Below are 24,690 nucleotides of genomic sequence, written 5' to 3'. Positions count from 1 at the left end.
CTAGTACATCTGAAATATTTCTCTATACACCTTTTATATCAATTTTCTTGGCCGGCCATTTTAAACTATAGAAAAAAAATGGGGAACATCCGTTCCGTGATAGACAGAATATACGTTCGTTTCGATTCTTGGAGCTGGGGGTCTAGAAGTGTCAGAATGAAACGAAAATTTTTCCTAGTACATTTGAAACATTCCTCTATAAACCTTTTATATCAATTTTCTTGGCCGGCCATTTTAAACTATAGAAAAAAAATGGGGAACATCCGTTCCGTGATAGACAGAATATACGTTCGTTTCGATTCTTGGAGCTGGGGGTCTAGAAGTGTCAGAATGAAACGAAAATTTTTCCTAGTACATCTGAAACATTCCTCTATACACCCTTTTTATCAATTTTCTTGGCCGGCCATTTCAAACTGACAGAGAAACATGCGCTTCGTTGTAGACAATATAATGGATTATTTTGATCCTTGGAGTTCAAATATTGCGAATAGAAGAAGAGAAAAACGTAATTTGAAATCAGTTCATCGTTCTCTGCTTATATTTAATCATTCGTTCAGCATCCTATTCTAAATGGGGGAAAAAATTAATCGATTGCAGCATCGATACGGTAGACACGGTATTGACCGTGGTGGAATAGTCGTTTTGGAGCTGGCCGGCCGGGAGCTAACATCACCACGGTGGCAAAATATTATTTTGCGGGACGGCAAAATGTCTGGCAGCGGCCCTGACTACATCATCAGGAATCATTCACGTGGCGGCCGCTACAACAAAATATGAAGTAATACCTGAAATAATAGTTATTTGTGCAACCAGTTGGGAAAAGCATTATTATAAGAGTATTTCTGCTCAATGAGAGGAGCTGGTTGCGCAAAAGAACGCGAAATACCTTAATACCTATGAAAAATTGCGTTTTCCAACTTGTTTCACCCAATATTCTTTCTAATTATGAATAGGATGTGGCTATAAATTCAAATTGGCAGCACCAAAAACGTCTATACAAGCGTCCCTCACAGATTCTTTTCAAATCGTCTAGTGACGGAAATTTTTAATATTTCACTCCATTAGTATGAAAGCAAGTATGTTTTCATCATCAGTTGTCAAATATTTTACTGTCCGTAACTGGTAACGAGAAGTTAAATGTTTCAAAAAGTCAGTTGGTTTTAAAAAGTGTCACTGCGGCGATTTTGATGACATTAAATAAAAATAAATAGACGCTGAAATTATTTTTCGATCCAAATTATTATTCCTTAGCCAATGTCGGATCTTTGTCAACAACAACAAATTTAAAATTATTTGGACCGATGGACGGACGTTTTTGCTTCATTTATTTTTAGGTTTTGAAACAAGTACGACAATCAATAAATAAAATTTCATATGATATCTATTATAATTTTACCTCCAAAGGCAAACAATTGGAGGAAAGCACTAGATTAACTAGAGTCTGCGTTATAATTACTAGATTTAATTATTCCGCTAACAAAACGTTATGAACGACGGGACTACGAGACTTTTACGAGACTCTCGCAAGGGCACGAGACTCAAGGCGAGACTAGTGCCCACGACCCACGAGACGAGACTTCATGCCTTATCGGCCACACGAGGCGAGACTTTTGTAAAGTCTAGTCTCTTTGGCCTCGTGGGCATCACTACAAGGTCATTAGAAATTGATGATTTCACCGCAGCTAGCCAGCATCTCAGTTACCGAATAAAATAATCCTATTTTGATTATATACTTAGGTACGTAAAATTCCAATACGCTACTGTTTTATTATAGGTCTACTGACAAGGTTTTTGAAAATATTCCACTTTGTTCTTCTTTACATTCTTGTTTTTATTTGAGAGTATTTGATGTTTAAGTTTGACTAACGATAAAATTTGGTTATTGAAGTTAATAGTTTTTGATTGATTTCAAATAATCCTTAGTTAGGCCTTATTACCCTCACCTACCTTGTTTACTTACTTTTACTGAAATAACTAACCGCTTTCGATGGAAATAGAACAGATTGACTTTTTGCTTCATTATTTTTGAACCATTCTGAGCAGAAATAAATGGTAGTTTTACACCAGCTGTTTGCAGTCCATGATTTGAGACATATTTCAATAATAAAAAAACTTCCAACCACCTTCATATCTCTAAAATTAACGATTGTAATGGACGGACGTATCTTGTTATATACAGAAATATTTTTGTAATTTTCTGAATTAATGCAAATACTTCATTTGTTTCACAGAATGCAGTTTGGCGGATACAGCGCTGGAGAATTGTCTGAAGATGAAGTAACAGACCTGCCGAGCTGTGCTTTCGCAAATAGATCCACGCCTTCTAGCACGCAGCTTCAACATCATTATCTCACGACACTTCATCACAATAATGGTAAGTTGTAGTTGTGTGGTGTGTTGATAACGAGGTTGATAACAAATCCCGTATATAATATTAAAAATTTAGTGTGTAATCTATAATCTGTAATATTCTGTAAGATAAGAATGTTCGGTGCTTACAAATTTTGGCATACAGAATAGAGTTATCAGTTAATAAAGCTACGCAATAATCAGGATTATTCACACTCAAAGAATCTGGCAGTTACATTTTATAAGTGAAACTTATGATTTCGAGTACACTGGATTGGGATAAAATATGAAAGCAATATCATTAAAACGAAGAGGATGATATTTACGAAAGTTTGCAAGCAAGTAGGTACAATGATGAATAACGCATTTGATGCAATACAGAATTAAATACCTACTACGCCACTAATAAGTCACCGGGCTGACACTAATATGAGTAATATGACAACACAATTGAAGATGTATTGTCTGTGTAGTATACTGTACAGGTTAGTAATACCTACTGACCTTCATACAATACTTGTAAAAATTTCATATCTTCCTGACCGTTAGTTTAGAGACTATAGAAGTTCTTGTTACTTCAGTTTTGCTACAAGACAATGCATACAAGGCAATGTCGTGTGTTGAACAAACACTATTGTTTGATGGAGAAACTTACTGTTGAAGTCGAACAGTGGCTTGATAAGCATTATACAGAATGAGTCTTTGATTCTTACGAATATTTTAACTGTAGATTCTTAAGATCAAAAGAATCACTTATTAATTACTTATACCATTTTTTCCGATTCGGCCCTGATGAAAAATATAGCCATTTTAAGTTTTCATAATGAGCTGTGCCACCCCTGGAAAAACAAAATTACCTTCAGAATAACTAGCTGAATCTGTGACACTAGCACTACACATCTGTGGATCTTCTGATTTCAATTCAGCCAAAGTACCCAATTTTTCAAATTTCACAAACACTTTTCAATTTTTGAACATACGTACGTAATGGTCATAATGAGAAAACTGGAAGACATAGGTGATATTTCGTATGCTAAAAAGATTCATCAAATGAATGAAAAACTATATTCCGAAATTAATTTCATTCGATAGAGATAGAGTTTGTGAGATAGATAGATAGTGTTTCTTTTGACTTCAAGAATCTATATACTGTTAAAATATTTTTACGAGTCAAAGGCTTAGGCGGATCGGCCACCGAATGCGAAGTTGCGCGAAGCTGAGCATTTTCAGTACTAATATAATTGGCAAGCTACGAATCGAGTGACGTAGCTCGTGATTTAGCATTGAAAAAGCACAGCTTCGCTCAACTTCGCATTCGGTGGCCGATCCGCCTTACTTTGTTTATAGAGAAATCAAGTATTATTGACTTTTATGCTGAATTTAAACGCGGCCGTACAAGCACCGATGATGCTGAACATTCTGGTCGACCAAAATTGACCAAAAAAAGCATTTTCGTGAAAAAGAAAGATTTCATTAAAGATTAAAGGCATGAACAAGTTGGTTTCGAAATGCGTGCCACTTTTGCTTATAACGGTGAAATGAAAAGGATTTATGTAATCGGTATATGACAATAGATATAAAAATATAATAAAAGATTCATCACTATACGTCAAAATCTTGCGTCAGCCGAGTGTACCGCAGACAATGGCAATAATTGATAGTCGTCCCAAGCGACAAAAAACTCAAACTAAAAAAAAAAACTGAAATAAATGACTTTCACTAACATGAGTAATTAAAACCACTACACATGTTTCTCTATCACAGAAGCATCTTCAGATGCGTGAAGTAATCGTTTTCGTTTCATGTACTGGGTGGACAAAATTCGTTGTCTACTGAGGGGATCTCGAGAACTATCTTAGAACATAAATACATGGAATGGACATTGACGTGCTATGAATGTATTTGTTGTGGTACAAACATCCGATGCTTCTCTGTCTAGCGCGACACTAAGGCAGTGGCGTCAAATGAATAAATTTATATAAGTAGCTCCTATACCTTTTTGTACGGAAAATTGTTGTGACAATGATGTCAGATTCAACTATCTCAATTGTGATTGGTGAAACTAAGAAACTATCTGACTCCAGTCTTTGGACGACAACAAATGTTAATTTTCCATTTCTTGTATCTATGTTCCAAGAGAACTATAGCAGATAGAAGAAAACGTATGACACATTTTCGAGTTCTTTTTTCCTGAGTAATCCAGATCTGAAAACAGAATTAACCGGCCTATCATTTCTACATTCATAGTTATAAATAAAAATTGAGAAATTGCCATTTTCAATACTGCTGAATTAGAAATAGATGCATAGGAAAAGTGATACGACAATCGATCACAGAGTATTGAGCCCACGAAAAATAAATGCATATTTAACAGTCGCTGTGGTCAGGCTTACCTACTTGTTCTTGTTGTCCTATATTTCTTATATTATTCAATAGTCTTCTCATGAAGAATTTAGGTGAATAGTTCCATATAATACCTCTTTGAAATCATCAAAATTTACAGCAAGGTAAAAGAACTTTCAACTATTGTTTTAACATTTGAGAAATCAGAATCTTGAAAATGGCTGGATCGAAAAAATTTAAAAAAAAAATTACTTTTTGAAAAGTGCTTGTATGTAGAAATGTCATAATCAAAGATTATAGAATAGAAAGATGGGAAACGAGGCGACTAAAGCGATTTGAGCGACATCTGTGTGTCACGCGTGTTTTTAAACGCTAGGACTGGTTAAAATATTAATTTGAGTGCCATTTGCAGAAATATATGACATTTTTAAGATTTCAGACGTCAATTTTGATCAAAGAGGTTTTGAATGTTTTGATTCTCATTCCGCTTTTTGTTTATTTGGCTCGTTCTAGTTGCTGATTTTTGGAGTTTTCGTCTTATTTCTTGGTGAAAACATCAAAATATTGTTCGAAAGTTATTGAATGGTGAAGAACGGTGGATCAAATAATAAAATGTATTTTACGTGATTAAGTTTTTCACTCAACTAAGGAAAATGGAAGCATAAGTATTAAAAGTCGTAAGATGTGAATCGGTCATTCATCAATATCCTTTAAAAATTGTGTTTATTTAGGAAATGAAAATCAATTTGGCAACCGAAGAAAAAAATCACGAACATTGCAGGTTTTCCGCCATTTTGTAATTTTTTTTTAGGTGCTCTACACCATTTCTGAATGAAGCATCCAAAAATACTACGATATGACAAGAAACTATTACTTCCAGTCTTATACATAACCGACCACACTCAATATAATAACGCTCGAAAATGACATTAAACACCGTGTATCTCCCTTATGCTTCGAAAACGGGAAATATTTCATAAGAAAAAAATGATTCTCCCGATGTTCTCTACACGTCATATGAGTTTGTCCAGTTTATGATGAAACACCCTGTATGTATATTTTACAAATTTAATCAAGTTCATTAATTCAGAACAACCTATTGTACAGAAACAACACCTTCGACGTATAGCAGATTACATATACTTTAGTGTCCTAGTTAAAGCTTCATTTATTGCCCACTATTTCAATTTCTGTAAATTTTTTATGAATTGCAAATAAACATATAGCACATCCAACAGCGTTTTTCGTTGATATCAATTGATTCCAAACAATATTTAGATGAAAACTAACATCCTGATCACAAAGCAAAACCATACTTTTGTTTTGTCGCTCAGGATGTTTGTTTTCTGATAGAAACAAAGTCAATATTGGAATGCAATACGAGAAATAGAATTCGAATTTCGCGCCCCCCAATCAAAAAACAGAAAACTGTTATCAAAAAGTTTTCCTGTATTGACAGTGCGTTTTTAGCGCCATCTCATTGTCACGCGTGTTTTCACTGGCCAAAATGAAGTCGGTTTTTAGTACTAGCGATATGAGGGCGTTTCCTATCTTTCTACTCTATAATCTTTGGTCATAATGATTTTCGAGTATGAGTCAAAACCAGTGACTGATTCAACATTGGCGAATCCAACTACCGATGAGGGCGCTGCGACTTGTCAACAAACATGGCGGAAAATGAGTAATCATCGTGAAAACTTTATTGTGAAAGCAATGTTATCGTAGATTTTATTCGATTATAGAGATATTTGTGAAGGTAGTGAATAATTATGGGATTATTGATTGTGCTCGGGTTCCTCCAAAACTTTCCTGAACATGTTGGTGTCGTTTGATGAAGATTTTACAAGAACTTATATCCAGAAAATTTCATTCTATCATCACACTCAAATGAATTATGTAATTTGTGGAAATAAATTAATGTAAATATTTGAGATAATTTATTTGGATGAAAACATATTATGCAGTTCAAAATGCCAACACAGAAATTATTTTCCAGCATTTACAACCAACTCAACAAGACCGCCTGAAAATTAATTTTACAGTTGTAATTTCATTAACGAAATTTGAAATTCTTGTCGAACGGTTTAATTATTGATCACATTCAACTGCTTGCAAAATTCAAATCGCCACTTTTCATTTGAAATGTTCCCAACATATCATCTCTTGAAGATTGCAAGTAATGCATGTACAACTTCAGTTATGTCAGAAATTTAATCTCATCTACTTTCTTCTGCTCAGGTTTCTCGGCACTATCAAAATCATGGAAATGAAAATTCGCATTGCCTTTCTTAATCGTCCAACACTAGAAAATTCATCTAGAACAAAGATATCTACTAACCTAAAATTATAGCGAAAATTGGTAAATAGTTTCGCAACTGAATGACACTGAAATAAATACTCACTAAATTTTTTTAATACCTATTTTTCTAGTCAGACATCCAAAAAATTTTGTGAATATAGTTCACTGGTAACCGAATATGTAATGAAAATATCTAACCCAAAGAAGTTAAACTCAAGTTATTACTCACTTTCTAGGTTAGTGATTTGGCCGCTAGGCGGCGTTTAGATTTTTGGATTCGCCAATTATCGAAAATGACAATTTTTTTTCATAACTCAAAATCTACAAATGATAGGCCGAATCTGTTTTCAGATTTGAATTAGTAAGCAAAAAAGAGCTCGAGAATGTGCCATCCGTATTCTTCAAGCTACTCGATCTACTGATTCCATCAGTATAAACAACGAATTTTACCCACCCTGTACGTAGCAAAAACTAGAACGTGGAAAGTTTAAATTACCCAACAGTCAATTTCGGCACTCTATCTCTCAGGGTTAAAAAGTTGTTATTTATAGGTATCACCAATTTTGCCCATCTTATTATACCCCATCCCAATATTTCCTGCTTTTTACTCAGTTATCAACTGTATTTTGGGCGGAATACTTTAATTCACCAAGGTATACCTAGGTTATTTTAATGCCCCATTTGAAAAATTCTTTTTTCAAATATATATTCCTGATCAGGACCAACTGAAAATAACAATGATGTCTTCAGTTGTATAATCAAATTTTGGTTCAATATTGAAGTTTTTGTAATTTTGTTTTTGGTAGGACTGAATATTTATTTACAGTGAAAAGGACTTTGAAATTGATTATGAAACTTGCTGTTATCCTATTGAACGACGATGAATTGTTTCAAGCGCACGTTAGGTCAGCAACAAATCACAAAAAATGTGCGTCTTTTGTCATAAAGGCAAGTGCAATAAATATGAAAACGTCGATTGTGCGTGAAATTTTCAGATTTGGTTCTAAGGCTGGTTTCCTAGATGCGGTATTGATTCTAGTCCTTATCTGCTTAGTGAAACAAATAACTAATGTAAAAAAGAATCCACTCATTGGAGAATGAATAGGTTGTTGAAATCAGGTTACATTCCAAAATCAGAATCAGAACAGCATGAATAATAAAACTGCGAGAAGAATTTGATAGAATCGCTAAGAAAATAATTCGAAAGATTTAATGAATTTTCTTGCAATATGTAACTTTACATTTATGTTTTTCACGCTTTTCCAAAAAATAGTGTTTATAGCATGGCTGCAAAATTCTTTACCAATCCTCGAGATTATCTTGCCTCGATAATTCATTTATATTATATATTTCTTTTTAGATAACAACCACTGCAGCGGTAATAATCCCATGTCGAACACTGGAGATTATTATGGATCTTCTCCCTACAGAATACAGAGACATGCAGCCAACATCCGGGAAAGGAAACGGATGCTGAGGTCTGCTATTGGACCCACCGGGTACACCTGTCTTGCTGAGTTTTGTGCTTTTTTGGTGTTATGTGCCTTTTTCGGTTCTCCCTCGCATCCAAACCCTTAATGTATGAGTAGTTTTTCTTTTCGATATGTAAGTGGATGATAGATATAAATTGCATACAATCTATGGGGTTTTTATAATTAATATTAATATCATTGAGTAATAAAATTGAGGGGATTAATACTTAATGTTAATATACAAACATGAGCGACTTACGAACACTAGCCTCAACATGGCATGAGCGGAACTGTAGAATAACTATTAGTTCGTTCGATGAATTTGAGTAGTTTCTGCATTCAAAGGTTGAGTACCTACATTTCCCGAGTCAATTGTCTAATTTTAATAGGAATTTCAGTATAGTTTAGGTGTAGAGAATTTATTCGATAAGGTTTTCGTGTAAAATTCATCTGCATGTAATGAAGGGGTGGGAAAAACATCGATTACGAAAGTCTCATATCTTTAGTCCCGTGGGCATTACTACTCGCGCGAGAGACTCGTGCTTCATAATGCATTTTGAAAGCGGACCTATATCCAATAATTATAATGCATACTCTAGTTCGGGGATCACCAAATGGAGGAACGCTCTCCGGACCTGGACTGCCAATCAATTTTGTGCGAACCCAGAAAAATCTAAAATCAGTATGTGGTTAATAAAAAAATGTAGTAATTCAATTTGATTCGAAAAATACTGTAAACCTGTTAGTCTAAGATCCGACTGCAGAATTACTACGTTCATTACGTACAGAGACAAACACACATTTTTACATACGTTTATGGATAGGAGAATACAATGATAACACTGCAGCCTGTCAAAAGTGGCCGCAAGTAATTTTAATTAAATTAATGTTAATCAATATTCCAAGAGCAATCTCGTTCACTCCGTTTCGAAATCAAATATCATCCACATCATAGCAATGCATGTAAAGAATACTAAAATCCATAGCTGCCGTTGCACACTCGGCCGCAACTACCTCGCAGCCAGGTGTGCGCAGGTAACATTTCGATGTATTTCTACGTTCATGACGTACGCGGATGTTTTGATATCAAATTAAAGTTAATTTTTTTTCGAATAGGATGATGTATGGCTGCCTGTGAAAAAATAGCCGCAAGTTAGGTCTGCCATCTGTTAAAATAGCGAGATATCCGAAATAAAGTAAGAGAGAGTTAGACTCATTTCGCACCATCGGGTTTTTACCCGATGTTCCGAATTATATCTACTGATATAATGGGATCTTTCACAAGTGTTCCGGTTTAGTTTCGCACTGGAAAACAACCCGATTGCACTTTCGGCGGCGCTTATCGCCACGAGATTCGAGAGCTGGATGTGCCCACCGTACGGATAAAACCCGATGATTAATTTTTCATTCGGTTGTTTTTCGGTAAAAACTCGACGGTAAAAACCCGTGGTGTGAAAGGAGTCTTAGGGTTCTCAACAGTGCAGCTGAATTATTCTTATATTATAACCACGTGTTGGAGATCGTTGTACACAAAGCTGTTGATATTATTTATGTATGAACCCTTCGTCGGGCGCTATACGAATATTGAGATTTCGGGCGGAATGCATATAATAGATTCTAATAAGAATAAGGTCCAAATAAATTAAAATTGAAACATAAGAAGAATTTTTTTTAAAGATGATAAGTCTCACCACAGTTCATTCCAGAGACACTGGACGATTTATCATGTTCAACAAGATGTATGCGGCTAAAGAGAATAACGAAAAATTCATTAAAAAAATCAAAGGGTTTGTTTCAACCCACATTTTATCGTGTTGGAAGTCATCAAAACAAAAGGTGCTACGGACGATTTTCGTCAATTCGATGTTGCTCAATGCTACTAAGTACCACTGTTTGAAGTTTAGTGCGGAGAATAAATGGTTGGCTTCTTCTGGATGGTGCCCTCAAACCAACATGGTTTCTGGGAAGTTCAACTCCGATACAAGTTGAAAATGTATTATGTAATTGAGCTAACACATTTTCAGATGATGAAAAAAACTCTGATTGCGACGACCATAGTGACAACTGCGATTGTGAAAACAGCGAGGAATCGGACTTGGACTAGATAATGTAATACACTGATATAAAATATAACTTGATTCAAGAGACTGATTTTGAACAAACACGAAAAAAAATTCTTGAGATTTCATTACATTTGTACTTGATGACTATTTTTTATTATAAAATAAATCTCTTAATACTTTAAGTTTTTTTCATAATATTTATTACGTAATTATAATTTTGTAAATGTTAAGTCGTTCCTACTATTTTTTGAGCCGCCGGCTTAGAACCCTATCTATCGAAGCATGCGCAATGGCTTTAAATACACGGCTGGCCTCCACCATCCTCATCTAACAAGTGGCGTTGCGCGCCATCTCTTTCACTTCATTACGGATATCTCGCTATTTTAACAGATGGCAGACCTAACTTGTGGCTATTTTCTCACAGGCAGCCATATATCATCATATTCGAAAAAAATTAACTTTAATTTGATAACAAAAACATACGTGTACGTCATGAACGTAGAAATACATCGAAATGTTACCTGCGCACACCTGGCTGAGAGGTAGTTGCGGCCGAGTGTGCAACGGCAGCTATGGATTTTAGTATTCTTTACATGCATTGCTATGATGTGGATGATATTTTATTTCAAAACGGAGTGAACGAAATTTTTCTTGGAATATTGATTAACATTAATTTAATTAAAATTACTTGCGGCCACTTTTGACAGGCTGCAGTGTTATCATTGTATTCTCCTATCCATAAACGTATGTAAAAATGTGTGTTTGTCTTTGTACGTAATGAACGTAGTGATTCTGCAGCGGGATCTAGTACTATTGCCATTAAATCTAACCAGAACGATATCCTTGATATTGAAAACACTTACTTGAAGAGATATGTTTCTTGGAGACTTATGAATTTACTGTACAGGATGGGCAAAGTTCAATGGGATCGAAAGGCAGCTCTATAATCGTGAGAACTAGGGAAAAATGGAGAGCACGTTCCCGACCTCGATTTTCGAAAGATGATGTCCAAAACCGTATTCTTCTATCTTCTTTAGTTTTCAAGTTATGAGTGAAAACTCATTTTCGGCTCTTTTTATTGGTGCTTCTATTTCGTAAAGTTTCAGTGATATCGAAAAACAAATATTACATTTTATGAAGAATGAAGTGGCGTAGTCAAAGATTTTTTTCAGTCCGCCACTTCAGTGATATACATAGTGATAACTTTCATTTCTCAAATATGAACCTCATGTTATTTTCACATATTATATTTCAGTTCCAAATTTTTTTCTGATTAAGAATATATAATATACGTCGTGTCCCTAATTGTTTTTCCAATAAAAAAATCTCAAAACTAGTTTGTTCGAGTTGGCAGGTCATTTTCATTGATAATATGATAATGAACTTTATGCTTCTATGTTGTGTCAGATAATGAGAGACTTTGAAGATAACTTTCATTCCGGATATTCAAAAAGTTGCTTGGAAAATGAGAAAATTATGAGAATTTCCATGACTACTTCATATTTACCAATACTATAGTACTAGCATAGCCGACTTTATTTGTGAAGGTGATTGAAAATGCTGTGGTAATAGTATTTAGATTATCTGCTAATTGAAAAGGTTTCGGAATATGTTTATTTGAATTCAGGATCAGGTTTACAAAATTTCCTGAAAAAATTGGAAAATTTGTTCATCCTTTTAAATATCCGGAATGAAAGTGATCCTCAAAGGCAATATTCATATCTGAATAATAAACCTAAGGAAATCCACTAATGGCAAAGCCTGTGTGTGGACAGCCTGACACAATATAGAAGCATAAAGTTCATTATCATTTTGTCAATGAAAATGACCTTGAGCGAACTAGTTTTTGGGTTTTTTTTTATTGCAAGAACAATACAATTAAAAACACGACGTATGTTATATATTCTGAATAGGTAAAACATATGGGACTGAAATATGTCAAAATAACATAGGGTTTATATTAAAAAAAAAGAAAGTTACCACTAAATTACTGAAGTTGCGGACTGAAAAAAAACTTCGTCTACGCCACTGCATTTTACATGAAAAAGTGTCTGTGAAATGTAACATTTGTTTTTCGATATCATTGAAACTTTACGGAATAGAGGCACCAATTCAAAGAGCCGAAAAATGAATGTTCACTTATAACTTGAAAACAAAAGAAGAAGGAGGCATGCGGTTTTCGACATTATCCATCTTTCGAAAATCGAGGTCGGAAACGTGCCATTCAATTTTCCCTAGCTCTTACGGTTACAGTGCTGCCATTCAATCCCATAGAATTTTGCGCACCCTTTACATTCAGGTGATAGTTTGATAACGTCTGAAAATTAAATATGAATTAAAAAGTTTTCAGAACTCAATGCTTGTGTCTGAATGCCACTTATTTTCAATTTACTTTATAATAATAATAATAATAATAATAATATAACTTTATTACCCAACAGGAGTACTCCCAATTACAGGGTAAAATAAAAAAATATTTAACAAAATGAGAAAATTCGCAACCTGAAAAATAAAATACATATACAAAAAATTCCCTACAATGTACCAACCAAAGAATGAACAAGAAAAAAAAAACAAGAAAAATAATCATAACACTTGACCATAACAATCAAGGAAACATATTCAAGCTCAGGTCATTTGCACTTTTACACGCACGATAAATTGGTGCACGAATCAACAAGTTAGTGCGAGGTGTCGGCAAACGAAAGACAGGAGCAGATCTAGAGGTCAACCTTGGAACGTTAACATTCACCTTGGACAGCAGATATGAAGAGTCGAGAGTACCGGTCAGCAACTTTCGAGCAAATCTTGCACACTGATTTTCGTGTCTTTCAGCCAATGATGATATTCTCATCTCTCTCATGACGGAGGAAAGGTCAGCTCCACGAGCAGGGTATACACCAGTTTGTCGGAAAGCAGCGTACTTGAAAAACCTCCTATGTACACGCTCAAGCAGATTTAAGTGACAGTCATACGTAGGAAACCAAATGATGCTACCATACTCTAGCTTGCTTATAACCAGAGTTAAATAAAGTTTTCTAAATAACTCTATGTCATCAAATTCTTTAGAGCATCTAAAGACAAAACCCAGCGTTCTACAAGCAGAGGCGCACAGCTCATTAATATGAGGAATGAAGCTCAAAGAACTGTCAAATAATACACCAAGATCGCGTATTTGATCTACACGTGCAAGAAAGTGATCCCCAATGAAGTAATTGGCAACCAAGGGCTGGAGTCTCCTAGTGTAGGACATCTGGAAGCATTTCTGGAAATTCAATTTTAGCCCATTCCTCTTACACCAATCCCAGACAATCTGCAAACTGAACTGGAGCATCCTCAGATCATCCACACCACATATTCTCAGGAACAACTTTAAATCATCAGCATACGCCAAAGCCATGCATCCGAGGGAATTTAACAGATCATTTAAAAATATCACAAATAGTAGAGGGCCAAGATTCGATCCTTGAGGAACCCCAGCTTCCAGTTCATATTCAAAGGACCGAAAACCATTATAAAAAACATAGTTGTATCTTCCCTTCAAGTAGGATCCAATCAACCTCACGTAAGCAGGACAAAAACCGAATGAAGACAGTTTCCTGAGAAGCACATCAAAATCCACCGAATCAAACGCCCTTGAAAAATCAGTATAAATCACATCTACTTGACCACCATCATCTACAGTCTCTGTAATATACTGTGATAAGGTGGCCAGATTTGTGATAGTCGATCTACCTCGCACAAAACCATGCTGACCCTCAGCCAGGTGGGACTGTACACCCTGACGCATACTTCTATACAATACCTCCTCGTATACCTGGCGAAATTGGAGAGGATCGATATCGGCCTATAGTTTTTGATCTCGCATTTGTCATTCTTTTTGAAGACCGGGACTACTCGAGCTCTTTTCCATAAGCTTGGGAATGTCGATGTTTGTATACTCATCGAAATGAGGAGATGAACAGGACAAGCGAGAGCAGAGGCGCACTCCCTGACCAATAATGCAGGAATCTGATCATCGCCAGTAGTTAGTTTATTAGGAACTTTTTTCATAATAGATTCAATTTCTTCCTCCGAAATTTTAGGCAAGACAAAGGGAGAAGAATGATCAAAATCAAATGAGTTTCCACTCGTGGAGACATGTATCCCTCCTAGACTTGAGAATTGAAATGCAAATGAATCAACTATAGCTTTAGGATCCTTATACGTGCTGTCATCATCCCGCATTACCCCGGGTATCCGAGTGGTCTTCCTTTTCCTGTTTATGTGTCTCCAAAAAGATGCTGGATCAGATCTGATATCATCCTGCACGCCAGCCAAATAATCATCATACTCCAAAGAAACTTCAGACTTGACCCTCGCTCTCAAACGCTTGAAGTCGTCATAGTATCTTCTGTCTCCCGTGGAACGCCATTTGGTATGGTAATAATTTTTCAGACGGATTAGTCTTCTAGTACCAGCACTGAACCAAACAGGATATCTTCTCGCCATTGAAGGCTCTGACCTAGTAGGAATGTGCTCACGAAAAAAACAAAAAAGCTTATCATAAAAAAATTCCAAGGCCAGATTGACATCATTGAACATCTCCAAAACACTCCAATCATAGCTGCAGATAGAATTATTCAAAGCAAAAAAGTCTGCTCTTCTGAAATCGAAAGAAAACTGTCTCGACCCCCTTGGAAAATTCACCAGACGGACATGCAAGGATTGACTCAAATCAATACTCAATGCTGGATGATATGGATCCTCCGAAACGAAAGGCATCTCACAGTGAGAAACCATCACATCAAGATCTCCACCAACCATAACCAGATCCAATAGTCTTTCATCCCTATTCAACACAGCATTAAGCTGTTTCATACCCACAAGGTCACAGAAATTCTGTAGCAGCATAGACCTCTGACAAGAAGAGGAACCAGAAAACCCAGGAACGTTAAAATCACCAACAACAATAACTGTCTCACCCTGAAGTTTAATCTCAAGAGCAGTCACCATCGTTTCCAGCTGAAGAAGTGAGACATCCGGAGGCACATACAAAACACAAATTAAAAATCTAATAGGCAAAATACACCGAACCAAAATTATATCGACCAATGGAATGAGATCCCTTATAAATTCAACATCCAAAATCTCATAAACCAAATCATCAGAGAATGCAGCAAGCACACCACCACCTCTAGATCTACCAATCACATCAAACTGTCTGTCTGAACGCACTACACTGTAACCAGGAGGGACCAGCTCTGCATCAAAAACTGACTCACTTAACCATGTTTCACTAATACAAATAATATCAAATGAATAATCACAAACAGATTTCATAAATTTAGTCAATTTAGTATTGAGTCCCCTCGCGTTTTGATAGTACACGGAAACACCCACCGTTGAAGCACAAGTATCATCTACTGAAGATGTAGTAACCCCATTGGGACAACTCAGTTTTCCGACACCAAACTTACTATGGTGGGAACCCCATTTATATGCTTTATTGTGAGCTGTGTCTCACCAGCAGCCAAACGACCTTCCAGCTCAGTCTTCACAGCCCTGAACACGGCCATCTGATGCGGCGTCCTATCCGGGGAAATTGACAGGTTAGGAAACTTGGACTTGAGTTTCCTGAAATTGCGTAAGATCCGAGGAACCCACTCCGGTGACGATAAACGAACCTTTATAGGACGGGAACGCAATTCTCTGGTGTCATCAAATTTACCCAGCCTGATAGGTACCACTGTTTGCTCAGGTATATTACACTCCCTCAACAACTCGCCTACAAGAATTGTGTCCTCTCTCATCTGATCCTTTTTGGTACTGCCATTCCCAGCTCTGCCGTGTATTATAAAATTGCTGGAACGCTTATTCCTTTCAAGCAACTCGCTCATCATCCTCTCCTCAGCCAGCAATGGTCCAGGACTCAACTGATTACCAGCCGTACTCCCCGTTCTCAGCTCCTTCATTTCACGAACTTCCTCCCTGAGATCACTAATGAGCTTCAATATCTTCGGAATCTGCTGAAGACCTTTCTCACATTCCGCACATAAGTATTTGACCCTTCTCCTGGTATTGGGTCGAGACTCGAAACATTTTAGTTCAGCAGGCGAAAGTTCAGAGCACTGTGCATGGACAGGCCTATTGCAGCCATCACATATAACAACCCTATCAGTTCCCTCCTTTACAGTAACATTACATTTAATACAAGACATAGTAGGCATCAGAATCACCTAAAACGGATTGGTGTAAATATGGGAAAATAAACAAGGTTCACTTTTCACAACGGCCGGGCCGATAGCCGATGACTTTCAAACAAACAAGAGGGCCGCAGGAAAAACAAAAAAAAAATGTTAAGGATAGGATACACCAATAAAATTACAGAAATATCTAAGAAATCTAATTCTCGAATGCACCCCGTATATGCGAAGCTGATAAGAAGTGCTATCATCTACATATGAGGCTAGATAACAGATAAGTACCGATAATCACGCACGATTTCAGAATAAAATCTCGAATTCGCAAATGAAAAAATTATCGAAACAAGCATCAATCGAAAAATTTTTCTCTATAAGAGAAGCCAGCTCTACAGTTTACTTGCCACCCATATGAGAAAAAATCTCATCCGGAACAGACCCCGAGCACACAATCACACTTTATGTGATAGAACCTTGAAGAAGGCTTGCATTGATCGATTGATCAGCCGAGACGTTAGTTTATGAATAAAATTACTCAACATCGAAATTCTTCCTATTTGTACCCCTTACCAATATTGAAAAAAAATCAGTTTAACCAGCATTTCGTCTTTTCTCTGGTGTTCATCGGATTTAAAGATAAAATAATCTCAAACTATATAATGAGATAAATCGATCCGGATGTATACGTTTTTTAAACGGACCCCACAATAAAACTTTTTGGTGAGAGATAATTATTTATTGTCGTTCAACTTTGATACCCTGTATGATTTTCCGCTCAATAACTTTTTAAAGCTATTGTTTTTGGTCCTTGGCCCTACCGCCCCTACCTTCATATTGAAGCATTGAAAGAATGCAGGTGCCTATAATAACTCCAAAACTATTGAGATATTCTGACCAATGACTAGGTTTACCATCTCATTTGGAATTTGGGACATACTTTAGATACTTTGTTTGAATATGTAATTTATACCTGTCGTATCTTTTTCTTTCACTTCAATGTGTAGCACAATTGTTTTAAGTTCAAGTTTGTTTTGTTGTACTAGGAGTGTAGAAAAAACATCGCTAAGGTCCGAAATGATGATTCTTGTTTATTTCTTGATGAAAATGATTGATAACAGCTACATAGTCGTTCTTTTGTCTTTGATTCTAGCTTATCAAGTATTCTCACGCAAAAAAAACAATACCTTCTTGAACCCGAGGTCCATCAAGTTTAGACTTCAATAGATGAAACAATGATATTAAATTAGTTTGCCTAGCACATTGAATCCTTAATCATTGAAGTGGGCTAATTTTCATTCGACTATAGCCCGAACATAATAGTTCTATTTTGAATTTTCACCATTTTTAAATTGAATTAAATTAAAATGATATTTCCGATTATTTTCTTTTGGAATTGAATACTCGTGTTATACATTCAATGTTGAATTCCATTGGAAATCATAACAATCAAATTTTGCCAAAACTCGATCTCCTACTTCAAAATCGTTGGGCGATGTTGTGTTTTCGTCTATTTCTAGGACCTTTTGCATATTGTGCGAATTGACAATTATTATAATTTATTGGCCGCATTTTTTTAATAGTCATTGGTTTGCAGCAGTATCAACTCCGCTTTCGATGAGCTCAGAATGCATGTACCTACCTTTCCATACGAAAAAAGATTGAGCAAAATAGACACGCTCAGATTAGCCATTGCATACATTGCTTTGTTGAGGGAAGTCTTAACTGCCGACTGTGATCCCTTGACTTATGTAGAAAGATGTTTAAGAGGTGAAATTAAAGCTGATAGAGCGAACTGGAACACAAGCGGTAAGTCTGAAGTCACGTTTCGTGTGAGTAGATTTCAGTGGATTTAAAATTGTGATTCGTAATGATTTTGATGTTTTAGGTTGCAATTGAATTTTTATCGTTATTTACAGAAAGAGCCTAAAGAATAATAAAAATTTTATTCAAAAGCTTGGCAAAAGCAAAAAAGTGTAGTATGTAATACATTTTTTCTCCAAAAACCAGCTTTTACCACATTGAAAACAAAATTATTATACAGGGTGGGGCGTAAAGTTTGCAATAAAATAAATATTTTTTCCACCAAGAACTCAAAATGAAAACGTTAAAATCTGTCAATTTATTTTTAATTACCCTCATTTTCTGTCACTTAATAATTCATCAACCAATAACTTAACATTAGGATGCCGAAACAACTTAATTGAGTTCTGATTGGACTTATGTTTGGGAAATAAAATTGAATATTTTTCTTCAACCCCTTAGCCGTAACCCCATCTTATCAATAGAAACTCAAAAGTCTCTTGACAAGAAATATATTACTACTAACTTTCTTTCTCCCCTTCGCACGGGTGGCGTAAACAATGAAAAAAATTGGAAAACCTATTCTCGATTTCTTCTTCACGAAATCTTTTTTCCTTATAAATGGCGCGAAACCTGGACAAATTCGAGAATTATTTCTAAAATTTGTCAACATCCTCGTAAAATATACTATATGATTGCTCAATCAACCAAAAAACAATTATCCAATTTGGTGCAGTCGTTTAATAGTGATGATGTGCTTACATACGAGGATATATTGAACAATTTTTAGCCTACTAAGTAAAGAACCAAACAAAATTTCAATGTCAAAATATATATACATATATATTTATTACTCTCCTCTTTTCTTGGATACATTTATTACTGCGAACCTGCAACGTCTCTAGACCTTTCAAAAAATTTCAAGATAATTAGTGGTGTAGGATCAGAGAAATATACAGGAAAGCGATACTCTGTTAGTTCGAAAAACCATCTTTTCCGTGATATATTTTCTAGTCAGTAACTTGTAGTACAGCTCATTTTTCCTTCTTATTTGTAAAAATCTACAGGATGTTAAACCATGTTTCTCCACAAACTTTGTAGAGCCCTGAGGATGGAAATAAGTTTTTCCGAAACGTCAACGAACTAACAGAGTATCGTTTTTCTGTATATCTCTATGATCCTACACCACTAATTATCTTGAAGTAAATTTTTGGATCACCACTTCGAACTTCCTTTCAAAAAAATGTTTCTTCTTGATCTCTAAACCAGACCTCCCTGACCTCTACAGCTTTTATTATCTCCTCGTTGGAAATTTACTACCTTTAAAACTATTTTTCAGTTGAGGAAAGAGATGATCGTCAGATGTAGCCAAATCTGGTGAATAAGGGGGGGTGTTCTAGTAATTCACAACCTAAGTCTTATTTTTTGCACGGCAACATGAGATTCGTGAGCAGAGGCGTTGTCCTCAGGTCCGCCGTCAGGACCGACAAACCGGGCACCCTGCCGGGACGGCACATTCTGGGGGCGGCAAATCAGTTGATAAAACGATACCAATTTTTTCACACAAAATTTTTTTTTATTCAAAATCGTAAAGACGAACATTATTAATTATTAGAGTGAAATCTAAAAGGCGGCTTTTTGTGCTTGGTCGCAAAACAATTCACATATGTTCTTCTCAAAGTACCTAATAAGAATGCATTTCAACCAGAAACAAGAGGAATACCGCCAGATGAAAAACGATCGAAGATGCCGCATTCTATCCATGAATAACTATCAAAGTCAGCCTGTAAATATCTCCACCGAGCGGCCACTAACTGCCATTTTTTTTGAGTTATGGCTCTCTAGCCAATCGGTCTCCAAAAAGACCGTGATTTTTATCAAAATAAACGTCGAGGACTGTATAGTTTTTTGGGCGGCTTCCAAGATAATTTAGAAATAATTTTTATATTCCGTTTGCCAATCCGAATTTGAAATGTTGATTTCTGGAAGGGATTTAAAATACTTGAGAAGCAAGAGTACCTATAAACCCTTTACAATAGTAGGTGCTATATCGTGTTTATACGAATTGAGACTGTTATAAATTTTCATATATCTCTTTATCTGTGGAATATAGAATTTCAAATTTAATCATATTGAAGGCCAATTCTATATCTGTATTTTTCAAATGTTTTACTTTATGTATTTCACTTTATAATACCGGCGCCGGCGTAGTTAGTAGATATATAGCCGCCCACTCTTTTGTATTCCCTTTTTTCTTATCGTTTTTTTAGATTCCACTTTTACCAAGGCATATCAATTTATGAAAAGACTTAGCTCTGAATATCTACATTTTGAACCTGCTGTATGTATGTATATAGTCCCAGCAAGGTGGCAAAATATCATTTTCCGGGGGCGGCGAAATTTTATTTTGCCAGGGCGGCAAAATGTCTGGCGGCGGCCCTGGTTGTCCTGCAAAAACAAAATACTTTTGGATAGCTTTCCGCTTCTTTTCTCTTTGATTTTTTTTCGTAGAGTGGTCAGTAATGTCGAATAGTAATCTCCGGTTATTGTTCTACCCTTATCCAAAAAATCAATCATGATTACTCCATGGCAATCCCAGAAAACTGAAGAACTTTTCCATGTCTTGCGGAGAACCAGAGTGCCGCCATTCCATCGATTGTTGCTTTGTTTTTGGATCGTACAAATGTACCGAAGATTCTCATCCATAGTAACAATTCGGTTTAAGAAGTCTACATCGTTTTCAAATCGAGCACAGATAGAACGCGATGCTTCTACCCTTGCACGCTTTTGGTCAATATTCTGAACATTTGGGGATCCATTTTGCAGCAATTTTTCTCATGTCCAAATTGACGTGAACTATATGATGAATGCGTTCATATGAAATATTCAGTGGTTCGGATATCCGTTTTAGACCAATTCGACGGTCTGATAAGATCATGTCATGAAATTTAACTCTTTTGAAGCTTGCAGTAAAATTTTTCACGGTCGCATACGAAGGATATTGATCACTAAGGTTATTAAGCATATCTTCGTAAATCTGCTTACCTGTTAACCCTTTTAAATACAGGTACTTGCATGAATATGGCTCGACACTCCAATTTTTCGATTTTCACAATTTCGGTGGACATCTTCTTTCTTTCAATTTATTGCGTAACTCTGGTTTACTTTTTTGACCTCCAACTTCACACTGACACTTTTAATTAGTTATTGTTCGTTGCTATGGTAACGTAATATTTTTTTTTATGCTTGGAACTGGTCTAGGCTAACTAGATATCAATTGATATCTCGTTACGAGGATGTTTTATAATACATCCTCGTAACTAATGTATAGCACCTTATTTTAAAGATCTTTGAATTCGCACAACTTGAATAAATTACAAACGAAATCGAGCACCTAAGAAAGCCTCATCTACTATATTTCATGTTGAGTAAATAGAAAAAAGAACATGACTGATTCAATGTTTTTCAAGACCTCCACATGCCCACATTTCTGAAAGAGCTGTACAAAAACTACTAACATCATAAAAGTTTGCACAAGTACAGTTGAATGAATATTTCTTGCCATACCACTTACTCAAAAATAGAATCTTTTTATATTTTCAATAATATTCCTTTCCAGATTTAACTGCTCGCTTGTCGTGGATAAATTGGGAAAACTTAGGAGTGAGCCCAGGGCGAAGAAGTGCCCTCACATCTTTAGCTCTTAGTTCAGATAATATGAATCATTGAATAATTAAATTGATATTTGTAAATAAGAACTGTTCTGTTTAAAGTCACAAACTGAAGTGCAAAATTCGTATTGTATAGTGGCAAAACTGTAGTTCATCTTTATCATATTTTTGGCACAATTATTTCATTATTTCGAATAGTGGATAATATGAAAATATAAAGAACTGACTTTGCAGGTATACCTACCTATTATATAATACTTTTCAACTATTTTCTGTATCACCATTGTGTTGAGTACTCAAAGGTATCACACTATTTCATCTAGAAACCGTGTAAAAATCCCAGATAGCTAGTGTTTACGATCATTTGTATATTTATGTAAATATTTTTCAACTTTGTATTGTTGTTATATTTTCTGCAAATTTTATTTATTCTGTCTATAATAAAACGATTTATTGGTATAAGGTATTTCTTTCCTTTTCCTGCATAGTATCTACCTATATTTTCTTGAAGTAAATAACGTTGGGCACAAATTGACATTTATCCTTTCAGTTTTGACTTTATCAAGGAGATATATATCCTATATCTCCTTGGACTTTATATAGTCCATTAAAAAATGGTTGACATCTCCGGTGGCTATGGAAAATCTAATTTAGGTTGGTAATAGCCCATAAGCAGAGACAACCGCTCTCTGCCTCTGCCATAAGTTAAGATTTTGTATTTCGGAATTGGTATTGTGAATAAACAGTGATCTTTAGACCTATTTTATATGTGAATCTATGCACTGACCGAAGATAAATTGAATATTGTACCCCTGTCAATATTCTTAAATTAATCGAACAAATTGGAAACATAATTATAATTATAACAATTTTGAATGCTGATTAATATCCTCTGAGCTTGAATAATTCTTCTTCTTCGAGTTTTGTCTAAGCAGCCGTGGATTAAGGATTAACTATGTCCACGGCTGCTTAGACCATTCAGACAAATTTCCAGATCAATCGAATCAGGCTCATTCGATTGATCTGGAAATCTGGAGATCTGCTAAGCAGATCTTACTCAATCGGATTTTATATATAAATTTTTATAGTAAGTAGTGTGTAATATCTTCGAATGTGACAAAGATATTATTATTATTGTGTAATATCTTTGTAATGTGACATTTCAACATTTGAATCAACGAAAAATTTTTTTTTCATGATATCTGTATATATGTATGAGTCAGTGGCGGCTCGTGATCTAGTTGACTAGGGGGCTACTTTTAGAATAATCTTGTTTTTCTCATGCAGTTGTCTTGAGAATCGTCTTGTGTAAGAAATTTTTGGAGTTTCATCTGCCTGGGTTAAATTTAAATCGGGAGTCGGTCTACCCAGCAGTTTAATACGGCTTTTTTCCGCCAGCGAAAGCCTCGCGAAATCAGTTTTAAAATATTTTGACCACTATTGTCCGCCATGATTTCAAAACGTAAACAAATACGAACACACGCTAGGTTATCTATGCGCTAGCGGACAGCGGCTAGCCTGAAGCGGATAGGGGCGACTTTAGCGGCATTACACTAGCAGGGCACCTCAAAGAATTTTTACGATTTTTATGCCCCCGTTTTGCTCCGTTTTGCTCTCCACTCAGTTTATTTTGCTCACCTATATACAATGAGCTATAGACAATTCAAAGTGCCCTGCTGGTGTAATATTACACCAGCAGGGCACCTCAACGGATGTTTCCAATATTAGCATCATTCGAAAGCTCTCGTTTTACTCCGTTTTGCTCACCAGTCCGTTCGTTTTGCTCACTTACACTTTACGAGTTTTCCAACCAGGCAGAAGGAAGTCGGTGAACAGCAAAAGACCTGGAATAAAGCATGGACAAAGGTTCAGCCAAAGCAGTGGCACAGTTCCTCAAGATAACGGGTGAAATACCATCTGGACCAGGTGATGAGGTAACTTTCAGATTCTTAAGATGTCGTTCTACCAGTTCAGAGTTTAAAGAAATATTGGTGATCTCAGTGATGGATCTTTTGCCTGGCAATTCGTGAAGAAGAACCTGGGTTTCCTCTGAAAAAGCAGCAGAAAAAAACTTCAAATCTCAGCTGACTGTGAGTTCTCACTGCACAGCCGACCCGATGAATCACGGATAATGGGTACGGATACTTTAGCCATATTTTGGCGATTAAGCGTCTTAATCGATGTCTTAAAGCGTCTTTAAGCGTGACGTCATTAATTTTGTTGTCGCAAAAATAGAATATCGCTGATGGTTGAGTCATCTGTCGTTGTCATTAGACAGCGAATCGAATTGTGAATTTTTCAATTTCTGTTCTTTGGCTATTATTTGAAAAATATTTATTTATTCTAAATGATAATGCAGAAACTGCATTATTGGCAATAAAAGCACTCTTCCCTAGTAGGAATTCAAATCAAATTCGATATAAACAACATATTCTCCCTTCTTCTTTATATTACCTCTTTCCGCTTAAGACGTTCTGTGCCATAGAGAAAGGGAAAGTGTCTCTGTTCTGT

At 35.8% G+C, this 24,690-nt stretch overlaps 1 protein-coding gene across 5 annotated transcripts in view; it reads left to right on the top strand.

The window, feature by feature from the left end:
* Positions 1 to 22,638, top strand: part of LOC123312419 (helix-loop-helix protein 13) — a 30,995-nt gene extending 8,357 nt beyond the window's left edge. For 2 of the 5 annotated variants that reach the window (XM_044896838.1, XM_044896834.1), the window contains exons 2-5: positions 2,232 to 2,374; positions 8,352 to 8,490; positions 18,303 to 18,514; positions 22,128 to 22,638. In XM_044896838.1, coding sequence (XP_044752773.1) covers positions 2,233 to 2,374; positions 8,352 to 8,490; positions 18,303 to 18,514; positions 22,128 to 22,237 — 603 coding nt within the window. In that variant the 5' untranslated portion in view covers position 2,232 and the 3' untranslated portion in view covers positions 22,238 to 22,638. The remainder of the gene's footprint in view (positions 1 to 2,231; positions 2,375 to 8,351; positions 8,491 to 18,302; positions 18,515 to 22,127) is intronic. The other 3 variants (XM_044896837.1, XM_044896836.1, XM_044896835.1) reach the window with 3 other exon arrangements.
* Positions 22,639 to 24,690: the final 2,052 nt, after the last annotated feature.

Source organism: Coccinella septempunctata, chromosome 4 (assembly GCF_907165205.1).
Source record: "Coccinella septempunctata chromosome 4, icCocSept1.1, whole genome shotgun sequence".
Lineage (NCBI taxonomy): Eukaryota > Metazoa > Arthropoda > Insecta > Coleoptera > Coccinellidae > Coccinella > Coccinella septempunctata.
This window is presented reverse-complemented; position numbering and strand designations above follow the sequence as displayed.